The sequence below is a fragment of the Bombina bombina genome, chromosome 5 (assembly GCF_027579735.1).
Source record: "Bombina bombina isolate aBomBom1 chromosome 5, aBomBom1.pri, whole genome shotgun sequence".
Taxonomy (NCBI): domain Eukaryota; kingdom Metazoa; phylum Chordata; class Amphibia; order Anura; family Bombinatoridae; genus Bombina; species Bombina bombina.
Genome location: NC_069503.1, coordinates 405,125,881 through 405,153,277, shown reverse-complemented (window position 1 = coordinate 405,153,277; position 27,397 = coordinate 405,125,881). Strand labels below are relative to the sequence as shown.

Genomic DNA, 27,397 nt, shown 5'->3' with positions numbered 1-27,397 from the left:
GGGAAACTTTGCCCCTCCTGGTAGGAATGTATATCCCATACGTCACTAGCTCATGGACTCTTGCTAATATGAAAGAAATGAATTTATCAGGTAAGTTCTTACATAAATTATGTTTTTCTGGGGTTTCAAATAGATTAATTCCCATGAGTCTTTCTCTAACAGATCAGAAAAGGCAAAAACTAGTGTCAACATGAACCTTCAGTCCCTCCCTTTTCCCTCTGTTGCTCTTTGTATGGAAGTACTGGGTATCATGGTTGTTGCTTTAGATCCAATTCCATTTGCACAATTTCACATGGGACCTTCTCAGCTTTGTATGCTTCGTCAGTGGTGCATGGATCATACTTAGCTATCCCAAAAGATGTTTCTGGATTACAGTACAAGCCAGTCTTTGACTTGGTGGCTGAATCATCAGTTCATTATGCAGGGGGATTCTTTTGCTCCTCCTCCCACCTGGACTGTGATTCCTAAAAATGCAAGTTTTTCATGTTGGGGTTGCTTTTTGGGGGTCCTGAGAGCTCAAGGGGTTTTGGCCCCTTGGGTGGTGAGGTTGCCAATAAATGTTCTAGAACTCTGTGCTATTTTCAGGCCTCTTCAAGCTTGGCATCTCTTGAAAAGGGAGTCTCATCTCCACTTTCAATCAGACAATGTCACAGCAGTGGCTTATGTCAATCATCAGGGGGAACTCACTGTTCCCTAGCCATGAAGGAAGTGTCTCAAATTCTCTCATGCAGTTCCTTGTGTAGTCTCTGAAGTTTATATTCAAGGAGTGAACAACTGGGGAGCAGATTTTCTCATCAGTCTCTGCATCAAGGGAAACGGTCTCTTCACCAGGATGTGTTCAATCAAATTGTGTGTCTCTGGGGTCTCCCAGAGATAGATCTGATGGCTTCCTGTTTCAACAACAAACAACCCAGGTACTTTGCAAGGTCCAGGGACCCTCAGGCAGAGTTGCTGCTTTAGTAGCTCCTTGGTAATTTCAGCTTGTTTATCTGTTTCCTCCTCTGTTACTTCTTCCCAGAGTGACTTCCAAGATAAGACTAAATACATTTTCAGTAATCCTGATTACTCCAGCTTTGCCTTGCGGGATTTGGTATGCAGATCTTGTTAAGATGTCCAGTTGCCCTCCTTGACCACTTCCTCTGAGTCCAGACTTTCTGTCTCACTTTCCTTTTTTCCTTCTTGATCTCAAGTCTCTAAGCTTGATGGCAAGGAGATTAAACAGTTAGATTCTAAGCATAGAGGTTTCTCAAGTTCTTGAATCAAAACTTTAATCCAGGGCTCATAAGCCTGTAACTAGAAGGGGGAAACTTTTAAGCCTGCTTTTATGCTTATGCTTTTATGATGCTTTTAAACAGCCTGACATTGTTATGGATTCTGAAGATCCACAGCCTGCTACCGCCCAAGGAGACTCAGGGATGACTTTAAGGTATGTTGCCGAGCGTTAAATGGCAATCTGATATTTGACTTTTGCTATGTGTGTCAATTTTTTATTTATTGATGGCTGGTTATACTTTTTTTTCTCTGTGTAAACAGCCCAGCCTATGCCCACCCGTTCCCTATGTGCAAATCTCTGCTGGTGAGATAATAAACTATGTAGAGTGTGAATTGGACATATTTATGGTGGAAGCTTTTCCGATTCACCTGTAGGTTCTATGGATAGTTTCCTATCCCCTTAATTCTAACTCCTGTACCTGACTCTCCCATGACATTTGACACTGCAACAATTTCTGATTTTATTAAAGGAATTAAAGTTTCTCTGGGAATTGAATATGAATTGCCTCAAGTTTTATCTGATTTGTTTAATTTAAGTTCTGCATCAAATCAGTATTTTCCCCTTCTCTAACAATTTATAGTCTATGTATTTAAATATTTTTTCAAAATTTGAAAAGCAGCTTGGAGTACCTAAGAAAACGTATAAAAACTTTCATCTGGAAAAAACGTTTCACATAACTAATTTGCTACTTCACCTAAAGTTGATGCTGCAATTACTAGATTATCAAAAAATATGATTGTTCCCATTGATGATGCTAGATCTTTTAAAAATTTAAGGGATAAAAATGTTTTTAAAAGAGTTTTATCATCAACAGGGAACTTTATTTCATCCTCTGCTTGCTCTATTTTCTGCTCTTAAAGCTACTGATGTAGGGTCTGCTAATTTATTTTCAAGACCTATTACAGAATATGGGACACATTTTCTTCATGGATGATTAATCATATTACTTGTATACTCCACTCATACAGCGGGTTAGGGACCGGAGCCCCGCTGTAAAGTGAAAACCGCCTTAAAGTGAAACAAGGCAGTTTTAGCTTTCTTTTCACTTGCCAGTGTGTTTAAAATCTTGAAAACATGTTTGAACTAACATATATTAGATGTGCAATAGTGCTACATTTAGTTTAACACTAGCACAGTATTCATTTAGTATTCAATAAATACTGTACCTGTAAAATAGTGACAATTACTGTACTATTATTTGCCAGACTATAGCACTGAGACACAGATTGCACTGTAATGCTGTAAACAGAGTGGCACCATTTTGTTATGCGCAGTTCAGTCACTTTTCTTGCAATCTCATGATGATTACAGCACTATTTCAAAATCCATGAAGGTTGAACTTCAGCTCCACAAAGCGCTGTATTAGCAAAGCGCTGTAAAGTGAAGCGCTGTAAAGTGAGGTATACCTTGTATCTCTTCAGCTATGTTTCAAATCTGACCATTTACTTGACTTTCTTCATGATGGTGTTCTTCAAGGTCTTAGTGCTAGAACCCTCAAGGTTCTAGTGTCTGCAATATCTTCAGCTATTTCAGGAACCAGATGGGCTCAAGACCCTTTGATAATCCATTTCTTTCAAGCTTTGCCACATATCTGTCCCTCTGTCAAATCTAAAATACAATCCTAGGATCTTTTGGTTTTGGATTCTCTTTTGGACTCACCATATGAACCCCTATGTAAAATCTCTTTATGGTTTCTCACCTTGAAGACTATTTTTCTGGTGGCCATTACTTCAGCTCTGTGGGTATCAGAACCTCAGGCCCTTTTTGTTAAGGAGACATTTATTGTCTTTCATCAAGATAAGGTAGTTCTTCGTACTGTTCCAGAATGTCTCCCTAGGGTGGTGTCTGAGTTTCATAAGGATCAGGATATTGTACTTTCTTCACTTTGTCCAGGGAAACTGGACTCTCATAGAAAACCAGTGAATCGTCTATATGTTGTTCAATGTCTTCATATCTATGTAAAAAGAACTCAGGATATTCGTAAGACAGAAAAGCTATTTGTTATCCCTAAGGGGCCTTGTTAAGGTCAAGCTCCTTCAAGAATGACAATTTCTGGCTGGATTGTTCAGGCTATCTCCAGAGCCTATAAACAAAAAAGGTGAACAGGTACCTGATGGGCTTAAGGCACATTATACTAGGGCAGTTTTAGCTTCCTGTGCTCTTCAAGCAGACACAACATGAGAGGAGAACTGTCGAGCAGAAGTTTGGATATCTTATAATACCTTTGTTTATGCTCCTACATTTGGTCAAAAGATATTGTCTTCAATTTTAACTTAATACAATTATATATCCATTGCAGTATTTTTTGGTTTTCAGTTGTTTATTTCCACCCTCCCTTTCTTGCATTGCTGCTTTGTATTCTCTCGCTGGTATTAGCAGGGGGGCCAAGATAATTAGAAATGATCATCCCAAATATAAGCAATTTCTATATCTTTGCCCATACCCTGGGTAATACTTACAAGGCTCCAATTATTTTGCCTGGTTCACCTGTTTTGGCTGGACCTTACTAGGAGGAGGAAGGGGTGGTTTCTCATAGCTACTAGACACCTAGATTCCGAGTTATACACGCTATACGAAAATTAACGAACACAACAAAAGTTGTGTTATTTAACCCCCTACAGCGCAGCCATTACAAGTTTTGAAACCGCCGGCTTGTGCATGCAATATGGTTGCGTTGAACTCCATACCACACAAAATTCAAGTGCTGTTTTGACATGCTCGTGCACGCTTTCCCCATAGACCTCAATGGGGAGAGCGGGCAAAAAAAAAGCCTAACACCTGCAATCGCGGAATGAAAAGCTCCGTAATGCACCCCCATTGATGTCTATTGGGAAAAATAAAGTTATGTTTAAACCTAACACCCTAACATTAACCCCATGTCTAAACACCCCTAATCTGCTGCCCCTGACATCGCCGTCACCTACATAATGTTATTTACCCCTATTTAGCCACCTCCGATATCGCTGCCACCTAAATAAAGTTATTAACCCTTAATCTGCCGCTCCCAATATCACTGCCACTATATTAAAGTTATTAACCCCTATTCCGCCGCACCCCAATATCGCCACCACTATATTAAAGTTATTAACCCCTAGTCCGCCGCTCCCCAACATCGCCACCACTAAATAAAGGTACTAACCCCTAAAGCTCTGGCCTCCCACATCACTACCACTAAATAAACCTATTAATCCCTAAACCCGACAGCCCCCCATATTGCAACAACCTAAATTAAACAATATTACCCCTAAACCTAACCCTAACGTAACCCTAACCCCAACACCCCCTAACTTTAACAAAATTAAAACAGAGCTAAACTAAAGTTACAATTATTAACTAAATAATACCTATTTAAAACTAAACACATACTTACCTGTGAAATAAAACCTAAGCTTGCTACAATATAACTAATAGTTATATTGTAGCTAGCTTAGGTTTTATTTTTATTTCACAGGTAAGTTTGTATTTATTTTAACTAGTTAGACTAGTTAGTAAATAGTTTTTAACTATTTACTAACTACCTAGCTAAAATAAATACAAACTTATCTGTGAAATAAAACCTAAGCTGCCTTACACTAAAACCTAACATTACAAAAAATAAAAAAAACACTAAAATGGGGGGCGGAGCCAGCTGCCTAAGGAACAGGACATGATTGTGAAAAGCTCCTAGCGCTATTTTGATAAAATAGAGGATTTATACATTCATAAACATCCCACATATGGTAAAAGTGGAAACTTATTGCACTTAGGTGTGTCTCTAGAGATTGTGAGAGTTCGAATGGATATGCATGGTCTAGCGACTTTGACCAAGATAGAATCACAATGGAAACTTTAGAGGCCTGGGAATCCATGATGACGCAACTCCTGGAAGCCTGGAGGCCGAAACGATCGTCTGGGGTTGTCATGTTCCTTGTTCAGAGGAGAGAGGAGAATTGCCTGGTATTTCGGGCTGGACTGACCATGTCGGCGGGATCAGACTGATATACTACAGGAAAGTTTTCCTCTGTGAAAAGCACAATTGGGCAGAAAGAAGCTACTACCAGATGGCAACCGGGCCATAGAACAAGCTATTGATGCTGCTGTTTGTTCCTGGCATACTGCTTCTCATTCTGTTTTGCATATGTAAATATGATCCTGGGGATAGTCTCCCTAAGGGTGATGGGGGAAACCAGACGTGGACTCCTTGCCTAATGTGCTTAGAGGGATATGGCTGCACCTCACTGATGAGGCCCAAAGGAGGCCGAAACGATTGTCTAGGGTTGTCATGTTCCTTGTTCAGAGGAGAATTGCCTGGTATTTCGGGCTGGACTGACCATGTCGGCGGGATCAGACTGATATACTACAGGAAAGTTTTCCTCTGTGAAAAGCACAATTGGGCAGAAAGAAGCTACTACCAGGTGGCAACCGGGCCATAGAACAAGCTATTGATGCTGCTGTTCGTTCCTGGCATACTGCTTCTCATTCTGTTTTGCATATGTAAATATGATCCTGGGGATAGTCTCCCTAAGGGTGATGGGGGAAACCAGACGTGGACTCCTTGCCTAATGTGCTTAGAGGGATATGGCTGCACCTCACTGACGAGGCCCAAAGGAGGCCGAAACGATCGTCTGGGGTTGTCATGTTCCTTGTTCAGAGGAGAATTGCCTGGTATTTTGGGCGGGATCAGACTGATATACTACAGGAAAGTTTTCCTCTGTGAAAAGCACAATTGGGCAGAAAGAAGCTACTACCAGGTGGCAACCGGGCCATAGAACAAGCTATTGATGCTGCTGTTCGTTCCTGGCATACTGCTTCTCATTCTGTTTTGCAACTCCTGGAAGATCATTTCTATAGCCTAACACGGATGTTACATGAGATCTGTGCGGATACAGTGGCAAGCAAAGCTGATGACCTACACACAGTACTTTGCTGCAGAAGCCCTGAGTCTACTACGCATCAAAGTGACAATGCAGCCGCATTCACTTTTCAGAGCATGAGAGGCCATATTGCTCCTCCTCTATCAAGCGGACGATCCAGCTTGCAATAGCGATAAAACATTATACTATCCTGTCTGCAATCCTGAAGACGAGAAGGAGAAGAATAAATCAGATGAGGGGTATGTTTTGCGGCTTTCTATAAAATTTGCATCCACCTTTTATACTCCTATCGGAGGTGAAAAGGAACTGTGGCGACAACATGTTAGCTATACAGGAGATGCAAAACACTCCTTTACGAAGCTCCTTTCTTCTACTACTGCTAGACTCAGCTTAGTAAATCAGCCCCAGGGACCGATGATCACCTACTTCTCCTCTAAAGCTAGCTGCGGTGAAATCGCTACGGATATGCTAGGCTTGATGAAACAAGGCATAGGTTAGAAAAGTTTGTGCCCCCAGTTCTGTTCTGTTATGTGGATGGTGGTAGCGGGGTTTGTCAGAAGAGTACTTCTTTATTTCTTCTTTCCTTTACACAGGACATTGCATTGACTATAGAGTACATTTGGTTTTTTTTTGCTACCCAGGCTGTTTGATTTGAAGCTCTACGGGAGAACAAGCTAAATCACACATAATTTTGTTGCGGCTCATGAAACTGGAAGTCTGAGATTGAGTGGGTTCTGCAAAGCAGTCGGATACTAACAGTGGACATGATGCAGAATCATACTGTAATAGAACACTCTAGGGTATAACTGGCGTTTCATCATGTTTTTATAAGCCTGTAAACTGAATTTAGCTAGCATTGCTGATTTTGGGACTCTTTCCTCTACCAAATATGGCAATATTTCCAAACAACTGAGCTGTAAACCTGTGGGACGTTTTTTATGAGTGTGTGTCTGCAGGGTGTCTTTATGTAAAAAGTGTTTGTAGACATATGCTCACCGCTCTTTTGCAGTTCAAATTTTTCTTCATGATGTGCAGGTGCCATTGATTGTTTTTTTTTTTTTTTTTAAATGTTCAAGACTATGTCTTTAGCTCTATCTTATTAGGAGATGTTAGTAATGACATAACACTCGCTGGTATCAATGATTATTTTTTCAGGATACTCACATACACTATAGCAGTTATTATTCTAATGTCCTCTCATAGCCATACAATACAATGATCATAAAAGCAGCTACAACAGAGATGGGTAAACTGATTCCGGTAGAACATAGATGGAAAATGGAATGATTTGGATGGAAGATGTAGTTACTGTATTCCACCTCTAGAGGGGAGTCAAGTATCAGTTTCTGCTTGATCTACACAGCACACTCGCATGATTCTGCAGCCTAATTCACTTACTTCTAATCTTATCCACTCTTGGAATCCTGGTTTTGAGAATCTGGACCTACTACCCATACACATACTTTGTAGGTGTAAGCTCGAGTCACTGCTGGGAACCACAGACATAATTTCCAGGTATCTTACCTTATCATACAGTATAGTATGTCTTGTACTCAGTCCCTTTATTTTTTCTTTTGTGTGTGTTATTTGTTTTGTTTCTCTGAAATATTAGTCTGGTTACATGCCCTGTATAACTTATGCATAATTCCCAGACTTGGAATGGGCTAAGTAATTCTATATGCAACTGATAGTGATCTCTGTACAAAGTCTATCTATGCTTGCCTATATTATATTATTGAGCTATAGATAAATATATGGATGCCTTTCTTATAGTTTTATGTCTAATATGATCCTTGACTTACATATCCAGCTATAGTATAGTCCAATGTTAATGCACATTTGCCTCTAGATCTTATAGAACAATGCTAAGTGTCAATGTTTTACTGTAACCCATGTCATTGCCTCATGTTCTCTTCAGGAGTATATAGTTCAATTGTTATGTATTTTTATTGTTTGGGGAGGACCATTTGACTTACCTTTGCAGCTATAATTATTTAGGATTAGCTAAGTTTAGGTCTCATAGCTCACTTAAAATATCTTAAACATCTTGTCTACCTGTATACTACCACGACACCAGAAAAAGAGAATTTACGTGTTTAAGGTGGGACAGGCAGGATCTTTATACAGTATATAAATTGAGCTCATCTATGGAAATGATATTGCTACTGCTTTGTCAGCGGCCGGGATGACGCAGTCCAGAGTTTATATTGATCTAGAGAAAAGAATCTCTATAGCGTGCAGTTTCCTAACCTGCCTTAGGCTATATTCACATATATATTAACCACTAAAATAACCCTAATAGTCCCCATGGTGATATGGACTTACGTCTTAATGTGATAGAATGTAAAATATACGTAAATATGTTGGTTACAATTAGCTATATCCCATTTAGTAGTCTGCTCTACGTACTTATATAGAGGTAAAATTAAAAGACAAACTTCACATTTCTCTCATGAGTTTAGAGAAAACCTTATCACATTAATCTCTATTTAGTTTCATTACTTTTTTTCCTCCTGCAATTTTATTTCCACTACTGCTGGCCCCGCCCTCACTACATTTCTGTTTATTTAATAAACATAGAACACAGATTCTAACGACCCTTTCCCTTTAAATTTTGAACATAGTGTTACACTTATGAAGCAAATATATATAGCAATCATTCTGGATGGTCTGAGATCTTGAGTTATATTCATGGTTCAAAAGTCAGACTGGATGGATGGTTTATACTATTGATGATATATGAAGGATAAGAGATAATATGGATGATTTTATTCTAGATTATCTTGTTGCTAAAAGTTTAAAACCCATATACCTTACATGAGTTGACACACATACCGGTCACAAGTTCTTGATCAAAGAACAACTGTCCCCCTATATACTCTCAGGCCGATTGATCCTCTTATATTTAATAGTTCTTAGGCTTCTCTTGTTTTATATTACCCCTTCCCCCATTACATCCCTCCTAATATGTTGTTTATAGTAGATGTGATGAAGGTCCTAAAGAGGCCTTCCCTTTCACATGGAGGTTGGAAAACTGAGGATTATCATTTGAAATGTGTTTACTCTATTCTACAGGTATTACTTTGAGTGCTGTCTACAATATTGTTTTATGTCACGCACTGTTCTGGAACATATTACATGTGCAATTTTGTCGTTTCATGACAGATTACCTGTATGATTCTTTTTGATCCTCAATAAAAATTCATTAAAAAACAAACACTAAAATTACAAAAAATAAAAAATCCTACAATTACAAAAAATAACAAACAAAATTATACAAAACAATAAAAATTATTCCTATTCTAATACCCTTTAACGCCCCCCCAAAAAAAAAAAACATCCCAAAATAAAAAAACCCTGATCTATAATAAACTACCAAGGGCCTTAAAAGGGCCTTTTGTAGGGCATTGCCCTAACGTTAACAGCTCTTTTGCTACAAAACAAAACAAACACCCCCTAATAGTATACAAACCCCCACTCCCCAAACCCACAAAATAAAAATAAAGTAAAACCTAATCTACCCATTGCCCTGAAAAGGGCATTTGTATGGGCATTGCCCTTAAAAGGGCATTTAGCTCTTTTGCTGCCCAAGCCCTAATCTAAAAATAAAATCCCACCCCAAAACGGAAAAAAAATACATTACACAAAATAACAAACAAATTATCAAAAATAGCAAAAATATTCCTATTCTAATACTAATTTAAAAAAAAACACCCCAAAATAAAAAACCTAATCTAGAATAAACTACTAATAGCCCTTAAAAGGGTCTTTTGTAGGGCATTGCCCTAAGTTAAACAGCTCTTTTACCTGAAAACAAAATACAAAGACCCACTAACATTACAAAACCCCACCCCCTAAACCCACAAAATAAAAAAACTATCTAAAAAACCTAATCTACCCATTGCCCTGAAAAGGGCATTTCTATGGGCATTGCCCTTTAAAGGGCATTTAGCTCTTTTGCTGTCCAAACCCTAATCTAAAAAAAAACCCACGTAAAAAACAAACTAACACTAACCCCCGACAATCTTTTTGAAGCAGCTCTCATTCTATTGGATTTAAGCAGCTCTAATTCCTATTGGCCGATTCAAAATTTTCAGCCAATAGGAATGCAAGGGACACCAACTTGAATCGCGTACCTTGCATTGAAGATTCAGTGTACGCCGTATGAAGAGGATGCTCTGCGCCGGATGTCTTCAGGATGGACCCGCTCCACGCCGCCGGGATCAAGATAGAAGATGCCGACTGGATAAAGATAGAAGAGGCCGCCTGGATGAAGACTTCTCGCCGCCTGGATGAAGATCGTTCAAGCAGGGCTTCAAAAATTGTAAGTGGATCGTTGGGGGTTAGTGTTAGTTTTTTAAGGTTTTTTTTGGTGTTTTTTGTTTTTTTTTAGATTAGGGTTTGGGCAGCAAAAGAGCTAAATGTCCTTTTCAGGGCAATGGGTAGATTAGGTTTTTTTTAGAATTAGGTTTTTTATTTTGGGGGGTTGGTTGGGTGGTGGGTTTTACTGTTGGGGGGTCTTTGTATTTTTTTCAGGGAAAAGAGCTGATATCTTTGGGGCAATGCCCCACAAAAGGCCCTTTTAAGGACTATTGGTAGTTTATCGTAGGCTAGGTTTTTTTTATTTTGGGCGGGCTTTCTTATTTTGATAGGGCTATTAGATTGGGTGTAAATCTTTTTTATTTTGGATAATTTTGTTTGTAATTTTTTCGTAAATTAAGTGTTTGTTATTTTTTTGTATTTTTATCTTTTATCTTTTTTATATTTTGTAATTAGATAGTTTGTAATTTTTATAGTAGTGTAGTAGTTTTATAGATTTTTTTTAATGTTTAGTTTTATTTAATTGGTAGTAAGTTTAATTTTAGTTGAATACTTATATTAGTTGTTAGTTTTAACTTCGTTATTTTAATTTGACAGGTAAGTTTTAATTTAATTTAAGATAGGGAAATTGTAATTTTAATATAAAGTTAGGGGGGGTGTTAGGTTTAGGGGTTACTAGTTTAATTTAGTTGCGATGTGGGGGGCTTTCTGTTTAGGGGTTGTTACTTTAGTATATTTCATTGTGGGGGCTAGCGGTTTAGGGGTTAATAGGTTTATTATAGTGACGGCGTTGTAGGGCTTAATAACTTAAGTATAGTGGGGGCGATGTGGGCGGAAGGCAGATTAGGGGTTAATAATATTTAATATAGTATTTGTTATGCGGGAGGGCCTCGGTTTAGGGGTTAATAGGTAGTTTATGGGTGTTAAGTGCACTTTGTAGCAGTTTAGTTATGAGTTTTATGTAACAGTTTTGTAGTGTAAAACTCATAACTACTGCTTTTCGATTGCGGAAGGGATTGTGTCGGTATAGGCTGCAGCGCAAGCTTTTTAGCCTCACCGCAAAACTCATAATGGCAACTCTATGGAAGTCCCATGAAAAAATTTAATTTTTACGTGTGCGAGACTGACATTGCATTACAGGCTAAAAGACTTGCGGTGCAGCTATACTGACAAAACTTGTAATGGCTGCAGTGCTGTTTTAATGCTGAAATGACCATTTGTTCTGCGTTAAAACACGAACGCACAACTCGTAATCTAGGTGTTTATTAGGAAACTAGGGGAGTTGACGGTTCTGTCCATTCCCCTCTGGAGAGGGGGTCTCGCTGTTACCCAAGGTATGAGCCAAGATACATAAATTGCTTTTATTTGGGTGATAATTTCTAATTTTATTCTTACCTGATACATTGTTTTCATGGTGGTGAGAGTCCCACCTTATGTTTTTGGTGTTGTTTTTCTTAAGCACATCTTTTTTTAGCTGTTCCTTTTAATGATCTTATTGCATTTTCCTACCTCATTTTGCTTGGCTATATGTTAGACTGATGTACCTGTGATGTTGGAGGGGTTTTATAGAGCTCTTGGGGTTTGGGAATCTTTGCCTCTTAGTAGTAGGGAAGAGTAATTCTCAGGAGTAATGGATCGTGGACTCTCACCACCATGAAGGAAATTATGTTATCAGGTAAGCATAAATAATGTTTTTAGATGAACAGTATAATATATATATATATAAATATATAGTTAAGATATAAAAAGTATATTAATTTCTATGTGAAGAACATGAATGTAAAATATGCATTTTGCGCATTGTGCACATGAAAACATAGTAATCTTAAAGTGCATTATTGAAATATTACGTATAAAATATTTTTTTTAATTATTAAAAATTATTAAAGGGACACTGAACCCAATTTTTTTCTTTCATGATTCAGAAATAGCATTACATTTTAAGCATCTGTTTAATTTACTCCTATTATCAAATTTTCTTCGTTCTCTTGCTACCTTTATTTTAAAAGCAGAAATGTAAATCTTAGCAGCCAGCTCATTTTAGGTTCAGCACCATGGATAGCTCTTGCTTATTGGAGGCTTACATTTACCCACCAATAAGCAAGCATAACCCAGGTTCTCAAACAAAAATGGTCCGGCTCCTATGCATCACATTCCTGTTTTTTAAATAAAGACAGCAAGAGAACAAAGAAGAATTGATAACATGAGTAAATTAGAAAGATGCTTAAAATTGCATGTTCTATCTGAATCATGAAATAAAAAATTTGAGTTTAGTGTCCCTTTAAGCACACTGTAAATTATTCTAAATAATCCATAGAATATATCTTTATATTTGACAATATGTTTTATCATTTTTAATACTTTTTATTCATTTTTTAAAATATTTTATACGCTATATTTTAAAAATGTGCCTTAAGATTACTAAATTTTCATGTGCGGTAACCCAACCATGTTAAAATCCAAATCGCAAACCCCATATTTTACATTCCTATGCTCTTCACTTAGAAAATAATGTACGTTTTTATTATTATTATTATTATTATTATTATTATATTTCTTTATATATCTGATACTTTTAGTGTAAAATAGATTAGGGGGTAGATTTATTATGTGCCGGGCGGAAATGATTCGCTGTAGCATATGCTGTCGGCATTTAACATTGCACAAGCATTTCTTATGAAATGCTTTTGCAATGACGCCACCTGCACATTCGCGGCCAATCGGCCGCTAGCAAGGGGTGTCAATCATCCCGATTGTATCGGATCGGGACGATTGCAGTCCACCACCTTTTAAGGAGCAGCGATCTTACAACCACTGCTTCTTAACTTCAGTTTTCCGGTGGAGACAGCAGCATCCGCTGCTTTTTAAATCTTGCCCCAAGACTAAAATTTCTTTTTTTTGGTTAACAACATGATAAAAAAAAATATTATTGGACATTTTTTAAGCATAGATGATCCATTTTGTTTAAAAAAATTGGTTATTGATTCAATAGACCAGTCATTAGTGACACTTTCTCTACTTGATTTGTACTCTGTAAACCTTTGTGTTTTAGATACAACATTCATGGACTTCGTTTTTAGTGAAAATTAATACTATGTTTATTGCATTTTTACTTCTATCTATAAAAATAACAAAGGCCATCTTGTAATACCAAATTGTGTGCTATTCTAAGTTAGTAAAGGAAAACTAGTTGATAATGCATTTCATTTTATCAAGGGCTAGATAGGTACAAAGCTATATTGAGGATTAGTTTAGACTATGCTTAGATTGCAAAATGGGCAATTCTTTTGGCAGTTATGTTTTACTGTTTGATCTGTTGCAAAAAGTAAGGTTTTTTTTGAGTTGTCAAAACTTGATTTTTTGTTTATATTTAGGAATTGTATTTCCAGTCATTAATAGACATATAAAACACTTCTTGAAATGTAAACAAATTAGATTATATTATCTGAAACAATTTTAACTGGTCTGCTTTTCCAAAGAGAACGAAATCTAGTTTCTGATCGATCCTCCATTGGGAGCTTGTCAAGTGCAAATGCTGCAGGTCGGTTACAGAATTTTTATTATTCTGAAGATCTGAGCCCAAGGGAAAAACAAGAAAATCTGCTATCACTACAAGCAGGTAATTAAATACATGTGACATGTATTCATTAAACTTTTTAACACTATGGGAAACAGCACACTCACAATACGAAATCAGACTGGCAAGTCTTCTCCAACTAGCAAACACAAGAATGGATTCCAGCCTCAATTCAAAATGACCTTTAGTTCTTCTTTACAGGGTCCATTATAACAAACTGTAATGTTTCGGGCCTACTATAAGCCCTTAGTCATGAATGTTAACTGCATACAAGTTTTTGCCTTTTATACCTTTTACATTTTACAAAGAAAATCACCCTACAATAAAATATCACTATCTTGTGGTATACATATATATATATATATATATATATATATATATATATATATATATATATATATATATATATATATATATATATATATATATATATATATATATATATATATACTGTATATACTTTTTTTTGCAGGACACTCACATACAATATTACTTAAAAATATTATACACACAATCTAAAATCTATATGTACAAAAAAGTAAAAAATAAATAAATAAAAAAATAGCACATATGTCAATCCTCTCAAAATATCAGGCCTTTGAGACAAGCAAAGAAGTATAGGAAAGAAGCGTGAAGAGTGTAGGTTATTACCAAATTATTGGAAATGAGGGTATGATATATAAAATATAGCTTTTATTAATTTATCATTTAAAAATAGAGAAACGTTGGACTATGACACCTATACATAACATACATTTAAAAACATGAAAATCTTAATAGAGAACTAACCTCTAATATGCCCAGCTTTGTCTATCTATAGTAGGGAGCTTACAGTAACTGTTAATAGATGCTAGGGATAGGAGCTGTTCCACAAATAAAGGCTAGGTTCAGGTTAAAGCCGGACCCACAAGGAAGTATAAGGCAATCACCCACCCCTTGTAACTATTGAGCATGAGACCCGCAGTGACCCAATATTTTCCCTTTTAAGCAAACAGCTAACTAAGCCTCTATATGCCAATTAAGGCCAACAGAATTAAATTAAAGTAGCTGGTATAGAGAGGCAGTGCGAACGCCTGATGCATGTTTCTCCACTGCTTTGTCAATGGCGCTGATCGCCCTCACCGCTGTCTTATTTAAGGAGCACTTGGCCAATAAGAGGGGAGGATCGCCCTCACCGCCAATCAAATTGCGGTATGACGTCTGGATTTCTTCTATGTCAATGTACTCATTTATCATCAGAAGGGGTGGGTGGATATGCCCACCAACCACCAATCTAATACGTTGAATTAGTTTTTTCTTTGCACTCTCATATAGTAAGAGCTTCTAACATCCATATTATTATTGTCTCAGATACTAGATCATGGATGTTTGCAAATAAACATCTGTCTTATATTTTATGCATATTTTGGCAAGATAGTGTGTGTATGTCATTTGTATTTGTGATCATGTTCAGATTAGTTATATGTTTCATTCATGAGTTCCACACTTTCACTTAATGTTTATTAAAACACATATCCCATAATGTATTATTTATACAGTGATCCCGGGTCACTGTATGTCACTATTTTTTCTTGCACATGTCATATCCATATATATGTCTGTCATATAATTATACTGACAGGATGGATCTATATTCATTCTCTATATGTATATTATATTGTATAGTGTTCAGAGACTCTCAAACCCTAGTGGGATAGGGCATTATTTTCTCAGTATATTATTTAATAAGAAGAAGTTAGGTTTCGTAAACATCCATATTTATTTTTAAAGTGCACATGTTATTGTTGAAGTATTATTTCTCTTTTCTTCTGTTATGTGCGATCAGTCCACGGGTCATCATTACTTCTGGGATATAACTCCTCCCCAACAGGAAATGCAAGAGGATTCACCCAGCAGAGCTGATATAGCTCCTCCCCTCTACGTCAGTCCCAGTCATTCTCTTGCACCCAACGACTAGATAGGATGTGTGAGAGGACTATGGTGATTATACTTAGTTTTTATGACTTCAATCAAAAGTTTGTTATTTTACAATAGCACCGGAGCGTGTTATTACTTCTCTGGCAGAGTTTGAAGAAGAATCTACCAGAGTTTATTACTATGATTTTAACCGGAGTAGTTAAGATCATATTGCTGTTCTCGGCCATCTGAGGGAGGTAAAGGCTTCAGATCAGGGGACAGCGGGCAGATGAATCTGCATTGAGGTATGTAGCAGTTTTTATTTTCTGAATGGAATTGATGAAAAAATCCTGCTATACCGTTATAATGACATGTATGTATACACTTCAGTATTCTGGGAATGGTTTTTCACCGGAACTACTCTGTTAAAGGTCACTAATCCTTTTAATAAATATTGTCATGTTAAACGTTTTTGCTGGAATGTAGAATCGTTTACATTGCTGAGGTACTGAGTAAATAAATGTTTGGGCATTATTTTCCACTTGGCAGTTGTCTGCTTTAAATTGTGACAGTTTCGTTTCTCCTCACTGCTGTGTGTGAGAGGGAGGGGCCGTTTTGGCGCTCTTTTGCTACGCATCAAAAAATTCCAGTCAGCTACTATTATATTTCCTGCATGATCCGGTTCACTGACAGATCTCAGGGGTCTTCAAACTTCTTTGAAGGGAGGTACATTCTCTCAGCAGAGCTGTGAGAATTGTTATTGACTGTGAATAAAAACGTTACTCTATAATTTTTTATGTCAAATTTAGTTATTTACTAATGGGAACAAACCTTTGCTAAAAGTTGTGTTATTTTAAACTTGATGCTATAACTGTTTCAGTTCATTATCTCAACTGTCATTTAATCGTTAAAGTACCTCTTTGAGGCACAGTACGTTTTTGCTAAAAAAGATTATAACCAGGTTGCAAGTTATTGCTAGTGTGTTAAACATGTCTGACTCAGAGAATATCTGTGTCATTTGTTCCAATGCCAAGGTGGAGCCCAATAGAAATTTATGTACTAACTGTATTGATGCTACTTTAAATAAAAGTCAATTTGTACAATGTGAACAAATTTCACCAAACTGCGAGGGAAGAGTTATGCCGACTAACTCGCCTCACGCGGCAGTACCTGCATCTCCCGCCCGGGAGGTGAGTGATATTATGGCGCCTAATACATCTGGGCGGCCATTACAGATAACATTACATGATATGGCTACTGTTATGACTGAAGTTTTGTCTAAATTACCAGAACTAAGAGGCAAGCGTGATCACTCTGGGGTGAGAACAGAGTGCGCTGACAATACTAGGGCCATGTCTGATACTGCGTCACAGCTTGCAGAGCATGAGGACGGAGAGCTTCATTCTGTGGGTGACGGTTCTGATCCAAACAGATTGGATTCAGATATTTCAAATTTTAAATTTAAATTGGAGAACCTCCGTGCATTACTAGGGGAGGTCTTAGCAGCTCTCAATGATTGTAACACCGTTGCAATACCAGAGAAAATGTGTAGGTTGGATAAATACTTTGCGGTACCGGCGAGTACTGACGTTTTTCCTATACCTAAGAGATTAACTGAAATTGTTACTAAGGAGTGGGATAGACCCGGTGTGCCGTTCTCACCCCCTCCAATATTTAGAAAGATGTTTCCAATAGACGCCACTACTCGGGACTTATGGCAAACGGTCCCTAAGGTGGAGGGAGCAGTTTCTACTTTAGCTAAGCGTACCACTATCCCGGTGGAGGATAGCTGTGCTTTTTCAGATCCAATGGATAAAAAATTAGAGGGTTACCTTAAGAAAATGTTTGTTCAACAAGGTTTTATATTGCAACCCCTTGCATGTATCGCGCCGATTACGGCTGCGGCAGCATTTTGGATTGAGTCTCTGGAAGAGAACCTTAGTTCGTCTACGCTAGACGACATTATGGACAGGCTTAGAGTCCTTAAACTAGCCAATTCATTCATTTCGGAGGCCGTAGTACATTTAACTAAACTTACGGCTAAGAACTCTGGATTCGCCATACAGGCACGTAGAGCACTGTGGCTAAAATCCTGGTCAGCTGATGTTACTTCTAAGTCTAAATTACTTAATATACCTTTCAAGGGGCAGTCTTTATTTGGGCCCGGGTTGAAAGAAATTATCGCTGACATTACAGGAGGTAAGGGCCACGCCCTACCTCAAGACAAAGCCAAAGCTAAGGCTAGACAGTCTAATTTTCGTTCCTTTCGGAATTTCAAACCTGGAGCAGCGTCAACCTCCACTGCACCAAAACAGGAAGGAGCTGTTGCTCGTTACAGACAAGGCTGGAAACCTAACCAGTCCTGGAATAAGGGCAAACAGACCAGGAAACCTGCTGCTGCCCCAAAGACAGCATGAACCGAGAGCCCCCGATCCGAGACCGGATCTAGTGGGGGGCAGACTTTCTCTCTTCGCTCAGGCCTGGGCAAGAGATGTTCAGGATCCCTGGGCGCTGGAGATCATATCTCAGGGATACCTTCTAGACTTCAAATTATCTCCCCCAAAAGGGAGATTTCATCTGTCAAGGTTGTCAACAAACCAGATAAAGAAAGAAGCGTTTCTACGCTGTGTACAAGATCTGTTATTAATGGGAGTGATCCATCCAGTTCCGCGGTCGGAACAAGGACAAGGGTTCTACTCAAACCTGTTTGTGGTTCCCAAAAAAGAGGGAACTTTCAGGCCAATCTTAGATTTAAAGATTCTAAACAAATTCCTAAGAGTTCCATCGTTCAAAATGGAAACTATTCGGACAATCTTACCTATGATCCAAAAGGGTCAGTACATGACCACAGTGGATTTAAAAGATGCTTACCTTCACATACCGATTCACAAAGATCATCAACGGTATCTACGGTTTGCCTTCCTAGACAGGCACTACCAGTTTGTAGCTCTTCCATTCGGATTGGCTACGGCCCCAAGAATCTTCACAAAGGTTCTGGGCGCCCTTCTGGCGGTACTAAGACCGCGAGGGATTTCGGTAGCTCCGTACCTAGACGACATTCTAATACAAGCTTCAAGCTTTCAAACTGCCAAGTCTCATACAGAGTTAGTTCTGGCATTTCTAAGGTCGCATGGATGGAAAGTGAACGAAAAGAAAAGTTCTCTTTTTCCTCTCACAAGAGTTCCATTCTTGGGGACTCTTATAGATTCTGTAGAAATGAAGATTTACCTGACAGAAGACAGGTTAACAAGGCTTCAGGATGCATGCCGTGTCCTTCATTCCATTCAACACCCGTCAGTGGCTCAATGCATGGAGGTGATCGGCTTAATGGTAGCGGCAATGGACATAGTACCTTTTGCACGCCTACACCTCAGACCGCTGCAATTGTGCATGCTAAGTCAGTGGAATGGGGATTACTCAGATTTGTCCCCTACCCTGAATCTGAATCAAGAGACCAGAAATTCTCTTCTATGGTGGCTTTATCGGCCACACCTGTCCAGGGGGATGCCATTCAGCAGGCCAGACTGGACAATCGTAACAACAGACGCCAGCCTATTAGGTTGGGGCGCTGTCTGGAATTCTCTGAAGACTCAGGGATTATGGAATCAGGAGGAGAGTCTCCTTCCAATAAACATTCTGGAATTGAGGGCAGTTCTCAATGCCCTTCTAGCTTGGCCCCAATTAACAACTCAGGGGTTCATCAGGTTTCAGTCGGACAATATCACGACTGTAGCTTACATCAACCATCAGGGAGGGACAAGAAGCTCCCTAGCAATGATGGAAGTATCAAAGATAATTCGCTGGGCAGAGTCTCACTCTTGCCACCTGTCAGCAATCCACATCCCGGGAGTGGAGAACTGGGAGGCGGATTTCTTGAGTCGCCAGACTTTTCATCCGGGAGAGTGGGAACTTCATCCGGAGATTTTTGCCCAAATACTTCGACGTTGGGGCAAACCAGAGATAGATCTCATGGCGTCTCGCCAGGACGCCAAACTTCCTCACTACGGGTCCAGATCCAGGGATCCGGAAGCGGTTCTGATAGATGCTTTGACAGCACCTTGGAACTTCGGGATGGCTTATGTGTTTCCACCCTTCCCGCTGCTTCCTCGATTGATTGCGAAAATCAAACAAGAGAGAGCATCTGTGATTCTAATAGCGCCTGCATGGCCACGCAGGACTTGGTATGCAGATCTAGTGGACATGTCATCCTGTCCGCCTTGGTCTCTACCTCTGAGACAGGACCTTCTGATACAGGGTCCATTCAAACATCAAAATCTAACTTCTCTGAAACTGACTGCTTGGAAATTGAACGCTTGATTTTATCAAAGCGTGGTTTTTCTGAGTCGGTTATTGATACCCTGATCCAGGCTAGGAAGCCTGTTACCAGAAAGATTTACCATAAAATATGGCGCAAATACCTATACTGGTGCGAATCCAAACGTTACTCCTGGAGTAAGGTTAGGATCCCTAGGATATTGTCCTTTCTACAAGAAGGTCTAGAAAAGGGTTTATCGGCTAGTTCATTAAAGGGACAGATTTCAGCTCTGTCCATCTTGTTGCACAGGCGTCTGTCAGAAAATCCAGACGTCCAGGCTTTTTGTCAAGCTTTAGCTAGGATCAAGCCTGTGTTTAAAGCCGTTGCTCCGCCATGGAGTTTAAACTTAGTTCTTAACGTTTTACAAGGTGTTCCATTTGAACCCCTTCATTCCATTGATATAAAATTGTTATCGTGGAAAGTTCTATTTTTAATGGCTATTTCCTCGGCTCGAAGAGTCTCTGAGTTATCAGCCCTACATTGTGATTCTCCTTATCTGATCTTTCACTCAGACAAGGTAGTTCTGCGTACTAAACCTGGGTTCTTACCTAAGGTAGTTACTAACAGGAATATCAATCAAGAGATTGTTGTTCCATCCTTGTGTCCAAATCCTTCTTCAAAGAAGGAACGTCTTCTACACAATCTGGATGTAGTTCGTGCCCTCAAGTTCTACTTGCAGGCAACTAAAAATTTTCGCCAAACTTCTTCCTTGTTTGTCGTTTATTCTGGACAGAGGAGAGGTCAAAAAGCTTCTGCTACCTCTCTCTCTTTCTGGCTTCGTAGCATAATACGTTTAGCCTATGAGACTGCTGGACAGCAGCCTCCTGAAAGAATTACAGCTCACTCCACTAGAGCTGTGGCTTCCACTTGGGCCTTTAAGAATGAGGCCTCTGTTGAACAGATTTGCAAGGCTGCAACTTGGTCTTCGCTTCATACTTTTTCCAAATTTTACAAATTTGACACTTTTGCTTCTTCGGAGGCTATTTTTGGGAGAAAGGTTCTTCAGGCAGTGGTTCCTTCTATATAATGAGCCTGCCTATCCCTCCCGTCATCCGTGTACTTTTGCTTTGGTATTGGTATCCCAGAAGTAATGATGACCCGTGGACTGATCGCACATAACAGAAGAAAACATAATTTATGCTTACCTGATAAATTCCTTTCTTCTGTTGTGCGATCAGTCCACGGCCCGCCCTGTTTTTTAAGGCAGGTAAATATTTTTTAAATTATACTCCAGTCACCACTTCACCCTTGGTTACTCCTTTCTCGTTGATTCTTGGTCGAATGACTGGGACTGACGTAGAGGGGAGGAGCTATATCAGCTCTGCTGGGTGAATCCTCTTGCATTTCCTGTTGGGGAGGAGTTATATCCCAGAAGTAATGATGACCCGTGGACTGATCGCACAACAGAAGAAAGGAATTTATCAGGTAAGCATAAATTATGTTTTTTTGTTTTGTCTAGGTCAATATAGGACTGTACAGTATATATCAGTATTTTTGATCCTACAAATATGAGCTGTATGTTATCTTTTCATTAAGGACTGCAGGGGCCCAGTGACATGCAATGACGTCAGAGGCTGGTGAAGCAGTGGCTAGGATACACCTTCATTCTTTAGATATCCTTTGTTGAAGAAATAGCAATGCACATGGGTGAGCCAATCGCATGAGGTATCTATGTGCAGCCACCAATCAGCAGCTACTGAGCATATTTAGATATGATTTTCAACAAAGGATATCAAAAGAATGAAGACAATTAGATATTAGATGTAAATTGGAAAGTTATTTAAAATTGCATGCTCTTTCTAAATCATGAAAAAAAACATATGGGTTTCATGTCCCTTTAAATGGTGTCTTGGAAAACTGGTCAACTTAGTAAACATCTGATTTTAGTCTAAAGGATTGTAACAGAAACTCTTGCCGGATAACAAAAGGCTTGCTCTGATTATGAGATCTAGAAATCCAGGCCCATTAAAATATGTTTAAAACATACTTTTTACTTGAATGATTATGTCAGTCATTAAAAAAAAAATGCTTTTTATAAATCTTTCTTTATGACTACTTTGTCTGTCACACTATCATTGAATAAAATGCTGCTGCAAATTATATTTCAGAGCTGCAGCACACGAGCACACTACTGGCCTACTAACCACTCTCACAGACTGAGACTCACACCACCAAGCAATGATCAGAGCCAGAAGAATGATTATGTCAATTATTAAAAAAAAAATGCTTTTTAGAAATCTTTCTGTATGACTACTTTGTCTGCTACACTATCATTGCTTGAATAAAATTCTGCTGCAAATTATTCAGGGCTGCAGCACATGAGCACACTGGGGCTGGCCTACTAACCTGAGCTGATCCTGTGATGATGTCCGTTGCATCGGTCACTGCCTACTAGACTCCGACTGAGATTCTGAGAGAGACAGGAGGACTGTCTGTCACTGTGTCACACACTCAACGGTCTACCCCACTAGGCTCCGTGTCTGCTCCTCCACACTCCTCCTCGGTCGGCTCCTCCTGGAGTCTCTTCTGTTTTCTCCTCCTGGCACCACACACTGCAGCCAGCACAGTAGTGCACCCCAACACACCACAGCACTGAGCACACTGCACAGTCCTCCCTCCTCCGGTCCCAGGACCAGGACCACCTCGCCCTCGCCTCCTTAAGTTCAAGTTGCAGCAGCAGCTCTTCTCCCTTCCTTTCAGAGTCTTCCCGCCTCATCAACTAAACAATCCCGGCGCAACGTCACATGACCTACACGTCATTCAATCTGTCAATCAGCAGGCACGCCTCCCCGCAGTGCTCAGAGTGCTGAATGCTGATTGTCTGAGTGATTAGCTCATCATGGAGGCGGTTTTGAGAGCCGCCTCCATTGGAGCTACTATGAGTGCCGTGCAAGTCACCAGTGGGTGGTGCAGCTCTTAGTGAGCAGAGTATCGTTATTTTAGATCCATGTTGCGCAATTAATGGAGAGCAGCGGACAGGCTCACTGCCTCCTAATTGCGCAACAATGGAAGATGCTATTATTGATTTGGCTGCTGCAGCGCAAGCGCAGTAAAATAAAAAAAATAAGCTGTGGGTAAATCGCCATGGGGGGGTACCCTTGGTGCGGGGGTGGGCGTGACAAAAAAAAAATATGATTTTTATTTTTAATATTATTTGTGAAATCTCTTTTCCCTGATTGGACAGGGGAGGCACTGCCTCCCCTGCCTCCTATTACTGCACGTCACTGCAGGGGCCATAGTTTGAAGCCAAAAGATCCATTAGAGGACTGTTTCTACATTTCCTCCTCTGATACCTAATTTGATATTTTGTAAGAGCCAACATTTCCATTCTGGTTTACCACCATGGTGGTCTAGAAAATGTTTAGCAACAGTTATAATTTCTCTTGTAAGGTGTGTCCAGTCCACGGATCATCCATTACTTGTGGGATATTCTCCTTCCCAACAGGAAGTTGCAAGAGGATCACCCACAGCAGAGCTTCTATAAAGCTCCTCCCCTAACTGCCATATCCATTCATTCTCTTGCAACTCTCAACATAGCTGGACATAGTAAGAGGAAAGTGGTGTAATATAGTTAGTTTTTTCTTCAATCAAGAGTTTATTGTTTTTAAATGGTACCGGAGTCGTACTATTTTATCTCAGGCAGCATTTAGAAGAAGAATCTGCCTGCGTTTTCTATGATCTTAGCAGAAGTAACTAAGATCCACTGCTGTTCTCACATATGTCTGAGGAGTGAGGTAACTTCAGAGGGAGAATAGCGTGCAGGGTATCCTGCAATAAGGTATGTGCAGTTTAAGTTTTTCTAGGGATGGAATTGCTAGAAAATGCTGCTGATACCGAATTAATGTAAGTTAAGCCTAAATACAGTGATTTAATAGCGACTAGTATCAGGCTTGCTTTCAGAGGTATATACTCTGATTAGTGTGCAATATAAAATGTTTGCTGGCATGTTTAATCATTTTTATATATGCTTTGGTGATAAAACTTATTGGGGCCTAGTTTTTTCCACATTGCTGGCTTGATTTTTGCCTAGAAACAGTTTCCTGAGGCTTTCCACTGTTATAGTATAAAAGTTAAAGTTGGTGCAGTTAAAATTACAAACTGTGACATTCACTCAGCTGTCCCCTGCATGCTATAGGACATCTCTGAAGGGCTCAAAAGGCTTCAAAAGTAGGAGCTGTGGCAGTTGTTATGACTGTTTAAAAACATATTTTTCGTTTTGTTAATCTGTTTTTTGTATTAAGGGGTTAATCATCCATTTGCAAGTGGGTGCAATGCTCTGCTTACTTGTTACATACACTGTAAAAATTTCGTTAGTTTAACTGCCTTTTTTCACTGTTATTTCAAATTTTGGCAAAATTTGTTTCTCTTAAAGGCACAGTAACATTTTTTTATATTGCTTGTTAACTTGATTTAAAGTGTTTTCCAAGCTTACTAGTCTCATTGCTAGTCTGTATAAACATGTCTGACATAGAGGAAACTCCTTGTTCATTATGTTTAAAGCCATGGTGGAACCCCATAGGAGAATGTGTACTAAATGTATTGATTTCACTTTAAACAATAAAGATCAGCTGTTAACTTTAAAAGAATTATCACCAGAGGATTCTGACGAGGGGGAAGTTATGCCGACTAACTCTCCCCACGTGTCGGACCCTTTGACTCCCGCTCAAGGGACTCACGCTAAAATGGCGCCAAGTAAATCAAAGACGCCCATAGCGATTACTTTGCAGGACATGGCGGCAATCATGGATAATACCCTGTCAGCGGTATTAGCCAGACTGCCTGAATTCAGAGGAAAGCGCGATAGCTCTGGGGTTAGACGTAATACAGAGTGCGTAGATGCTTTAAGGCCCATGTCTGATACTGCGTCACAATATGCAGAAGCTGAGGAAGGAGAGCTTCAGTCTGTGGGTGACATTTCTGATTCGGGGAAACCTGATTCAGATATTTCTACTTTTAAATTTAAGCTTGAGAACCTCCGTGTATTGCTTGGGGAGGTATTAGCTGCTCTGAATGACTGTGACACAATTGCAGTGCCAGAGAAATTGTGTAGACTGGATAAATACTATGCAGTGCCGGTGTGTACTGATGTTTTTTTCCAATTCCTAAAAGGTTTACAGAAATTATTAATAAGGAGTTGGATAGACCCGGTGTGCCGTTTCCCCCCCTCCTATTTTTTAGATTTTTTTTTCCAATAGACGCCACCACACGGGGCTTTCCACTGTTATAGTATAAAAGTTACAGTTGGTGCAGTTAAAATTACAAACTGTGACATTCACTCAGCAGTCCCCTGCATGCTATAGGACATCTCTGAAGGGCTCAAAAGGCTTCAAAAGTAGGAGCTGTGGCAGTTGTTATGACTGTTTAAAAAACATATTTTTCATTTTGTTAATCTGTTTTTTGTATTAAGGGGTTAATCATCCATTTACAAGTGGGTGCAATGCTCTGCTTACTTGTTACATACACTGTAAAAATTTCGTTAGTTTAACTGCCTTTTTTCACTGTTATTTCAAATTTTGGCAAAATTTGTTTCTCTTAAAGGCACAGTAACGTTTTTTTATATTGCTTGTTAACTTGATTTAAAGTGTTTTCCAAGCTTACTAGTCTCATTGCTAGTCTGTATAAACATGTCTGACATAGAGGAAACTCCTTGTTCATTATGTTTAAAGCCATGGTGGAACCCCATAGGAGAATGTGTGCTAAATGTATTGATTTCACTTTAAACAATAAAGATCAGCTGTTATCTTTAAAAGAATTATCACCAGAGGATTCTGACGAGGGGGAAGTTATGCCGACTAACTCTCCCCACGTGTCGGACCCTTTGACTCCTGCTCAAGGGACTCACGCTAAAATGGCGCCAAATAAATCAAAGACGCCCATAGCGATTACTTTGCAGGACATGGCGGCAGTCATGGATAATACCCTGTCAGCGGTATTAGCCAGACTGCCTGAATTCAGAGGAAAGCGCGATAGCTCTGGGGTTAGACGTAATACAGAGTGCGCAGATGCTTTAAGGCCCATGTCTGATACTGCGTCACAATATGCAGAAGCTGAGGAAGGAGAGCTTCAGTCTGTGGGTGACATTTCTGATTCGGGGAAACCTGATTCAGATATTTCTACTTTTAAATTTAAGCTTGAGAACCTCCGTGTATTGCTTGGGGAGGTATTAGCTGCTCTGAATGACTGTGACACAATTGCAGTGCCAGATAAATTGTGTAGACTGGATAAATACTATGCAGTGCCGGTGTGTACTGATGTTTTTTTCCAATTCCTAAAAGGTTTACAGAAATTATTAATAAGGAGTGGGACAGACCCGGTGTGCCGTTTTCCCCCCCTCCTATTTTTAGAAAAATGTTTCCAATAGACGCCACCACACGGGACTTATGGCACACGGTTCCTAAGGTGGAGGGAGCAGTTTCTACTTTAGCAAAGCGTACCACTATCCCTGTCGAGGACAGTTGTGCTTTTTCAGATCCAATGGATTAAAAAATTAGAAGGTTACCTTAAGAAAATGTTTATTCAACAAGGTTTTATCCTGCAGCCCCTTGCATGCATTGCGCCTGTCACTGCTGCTGCGGCGTTCTGGTTTGAGTCTCTGGAAGAGGCCTTTCAGACAGCTACTCCATTGACTGAAATACTTGACAAGCTTAGAACACTTAAGCTAGCTAATTCTTTTGTTTCTGATGCCATTGTTCATTTGACTAAACTAACGGCTAAGAATTCTGGATTCGCCATCCAGGCGCGTAGGGCACTATGGCTTAAATCTTGGTCAGCTGACGTAACTTCAAAGTCTAAATTAATTAACATTCCCTTCAAGGGTCAGACCCTATTCGGGCCTGGTTTGAAGGAAATTATTGCTGACATTACTGGAGGTAAGGGTCATACCCTTCCTCAGGACAGGGCCAGATCAAGGGCCAAACAGTCTAATGACACTTTACTGACTGTTACAGACGAGGAACAGGATTTGGGAATTATTATTTCAGATGATTTAAAACTTAGTAAACAATGTAGTAATGCAGCGAGTAAGGCTAGCAGAATGCTTGGATGTATTGGTAGAGGTATTTGCAGCAGAAATAGTAAGGTTCTTATGCCACTTTATAGATCATTAGTTAGGCCTCATCTTGAGTATTGTGTGCAGTTCTGGAGACCATATCTTCAGAAGGATA

The 27,397-nt window shown here is 39.4% G+C and overlaps 1 protein-coding gene across 1 annotated transcript in view; it reads left to right on the top strand.

Moving 5' to 3' along the window:
- The window catches only part of NEK10 (NIMA related kinase 10), a 1,556,164-nt gene that overhangs the window by 401,564 nt on the left and 1,127,203 nt on the right, over positions 1 to 27,397 (top strand). Inside the window, exon 11 of the mRNA XM_053715742.1 lies at positions 13,926 to 14,065. Coding sequence (XP_053571717.1) covers positions 13,926 to 14,065 — 140 coding nt within the window. The remainder of the gene's footprint in view (positions 1 to 13,925; positions 14,066 to 27,397) is intronic.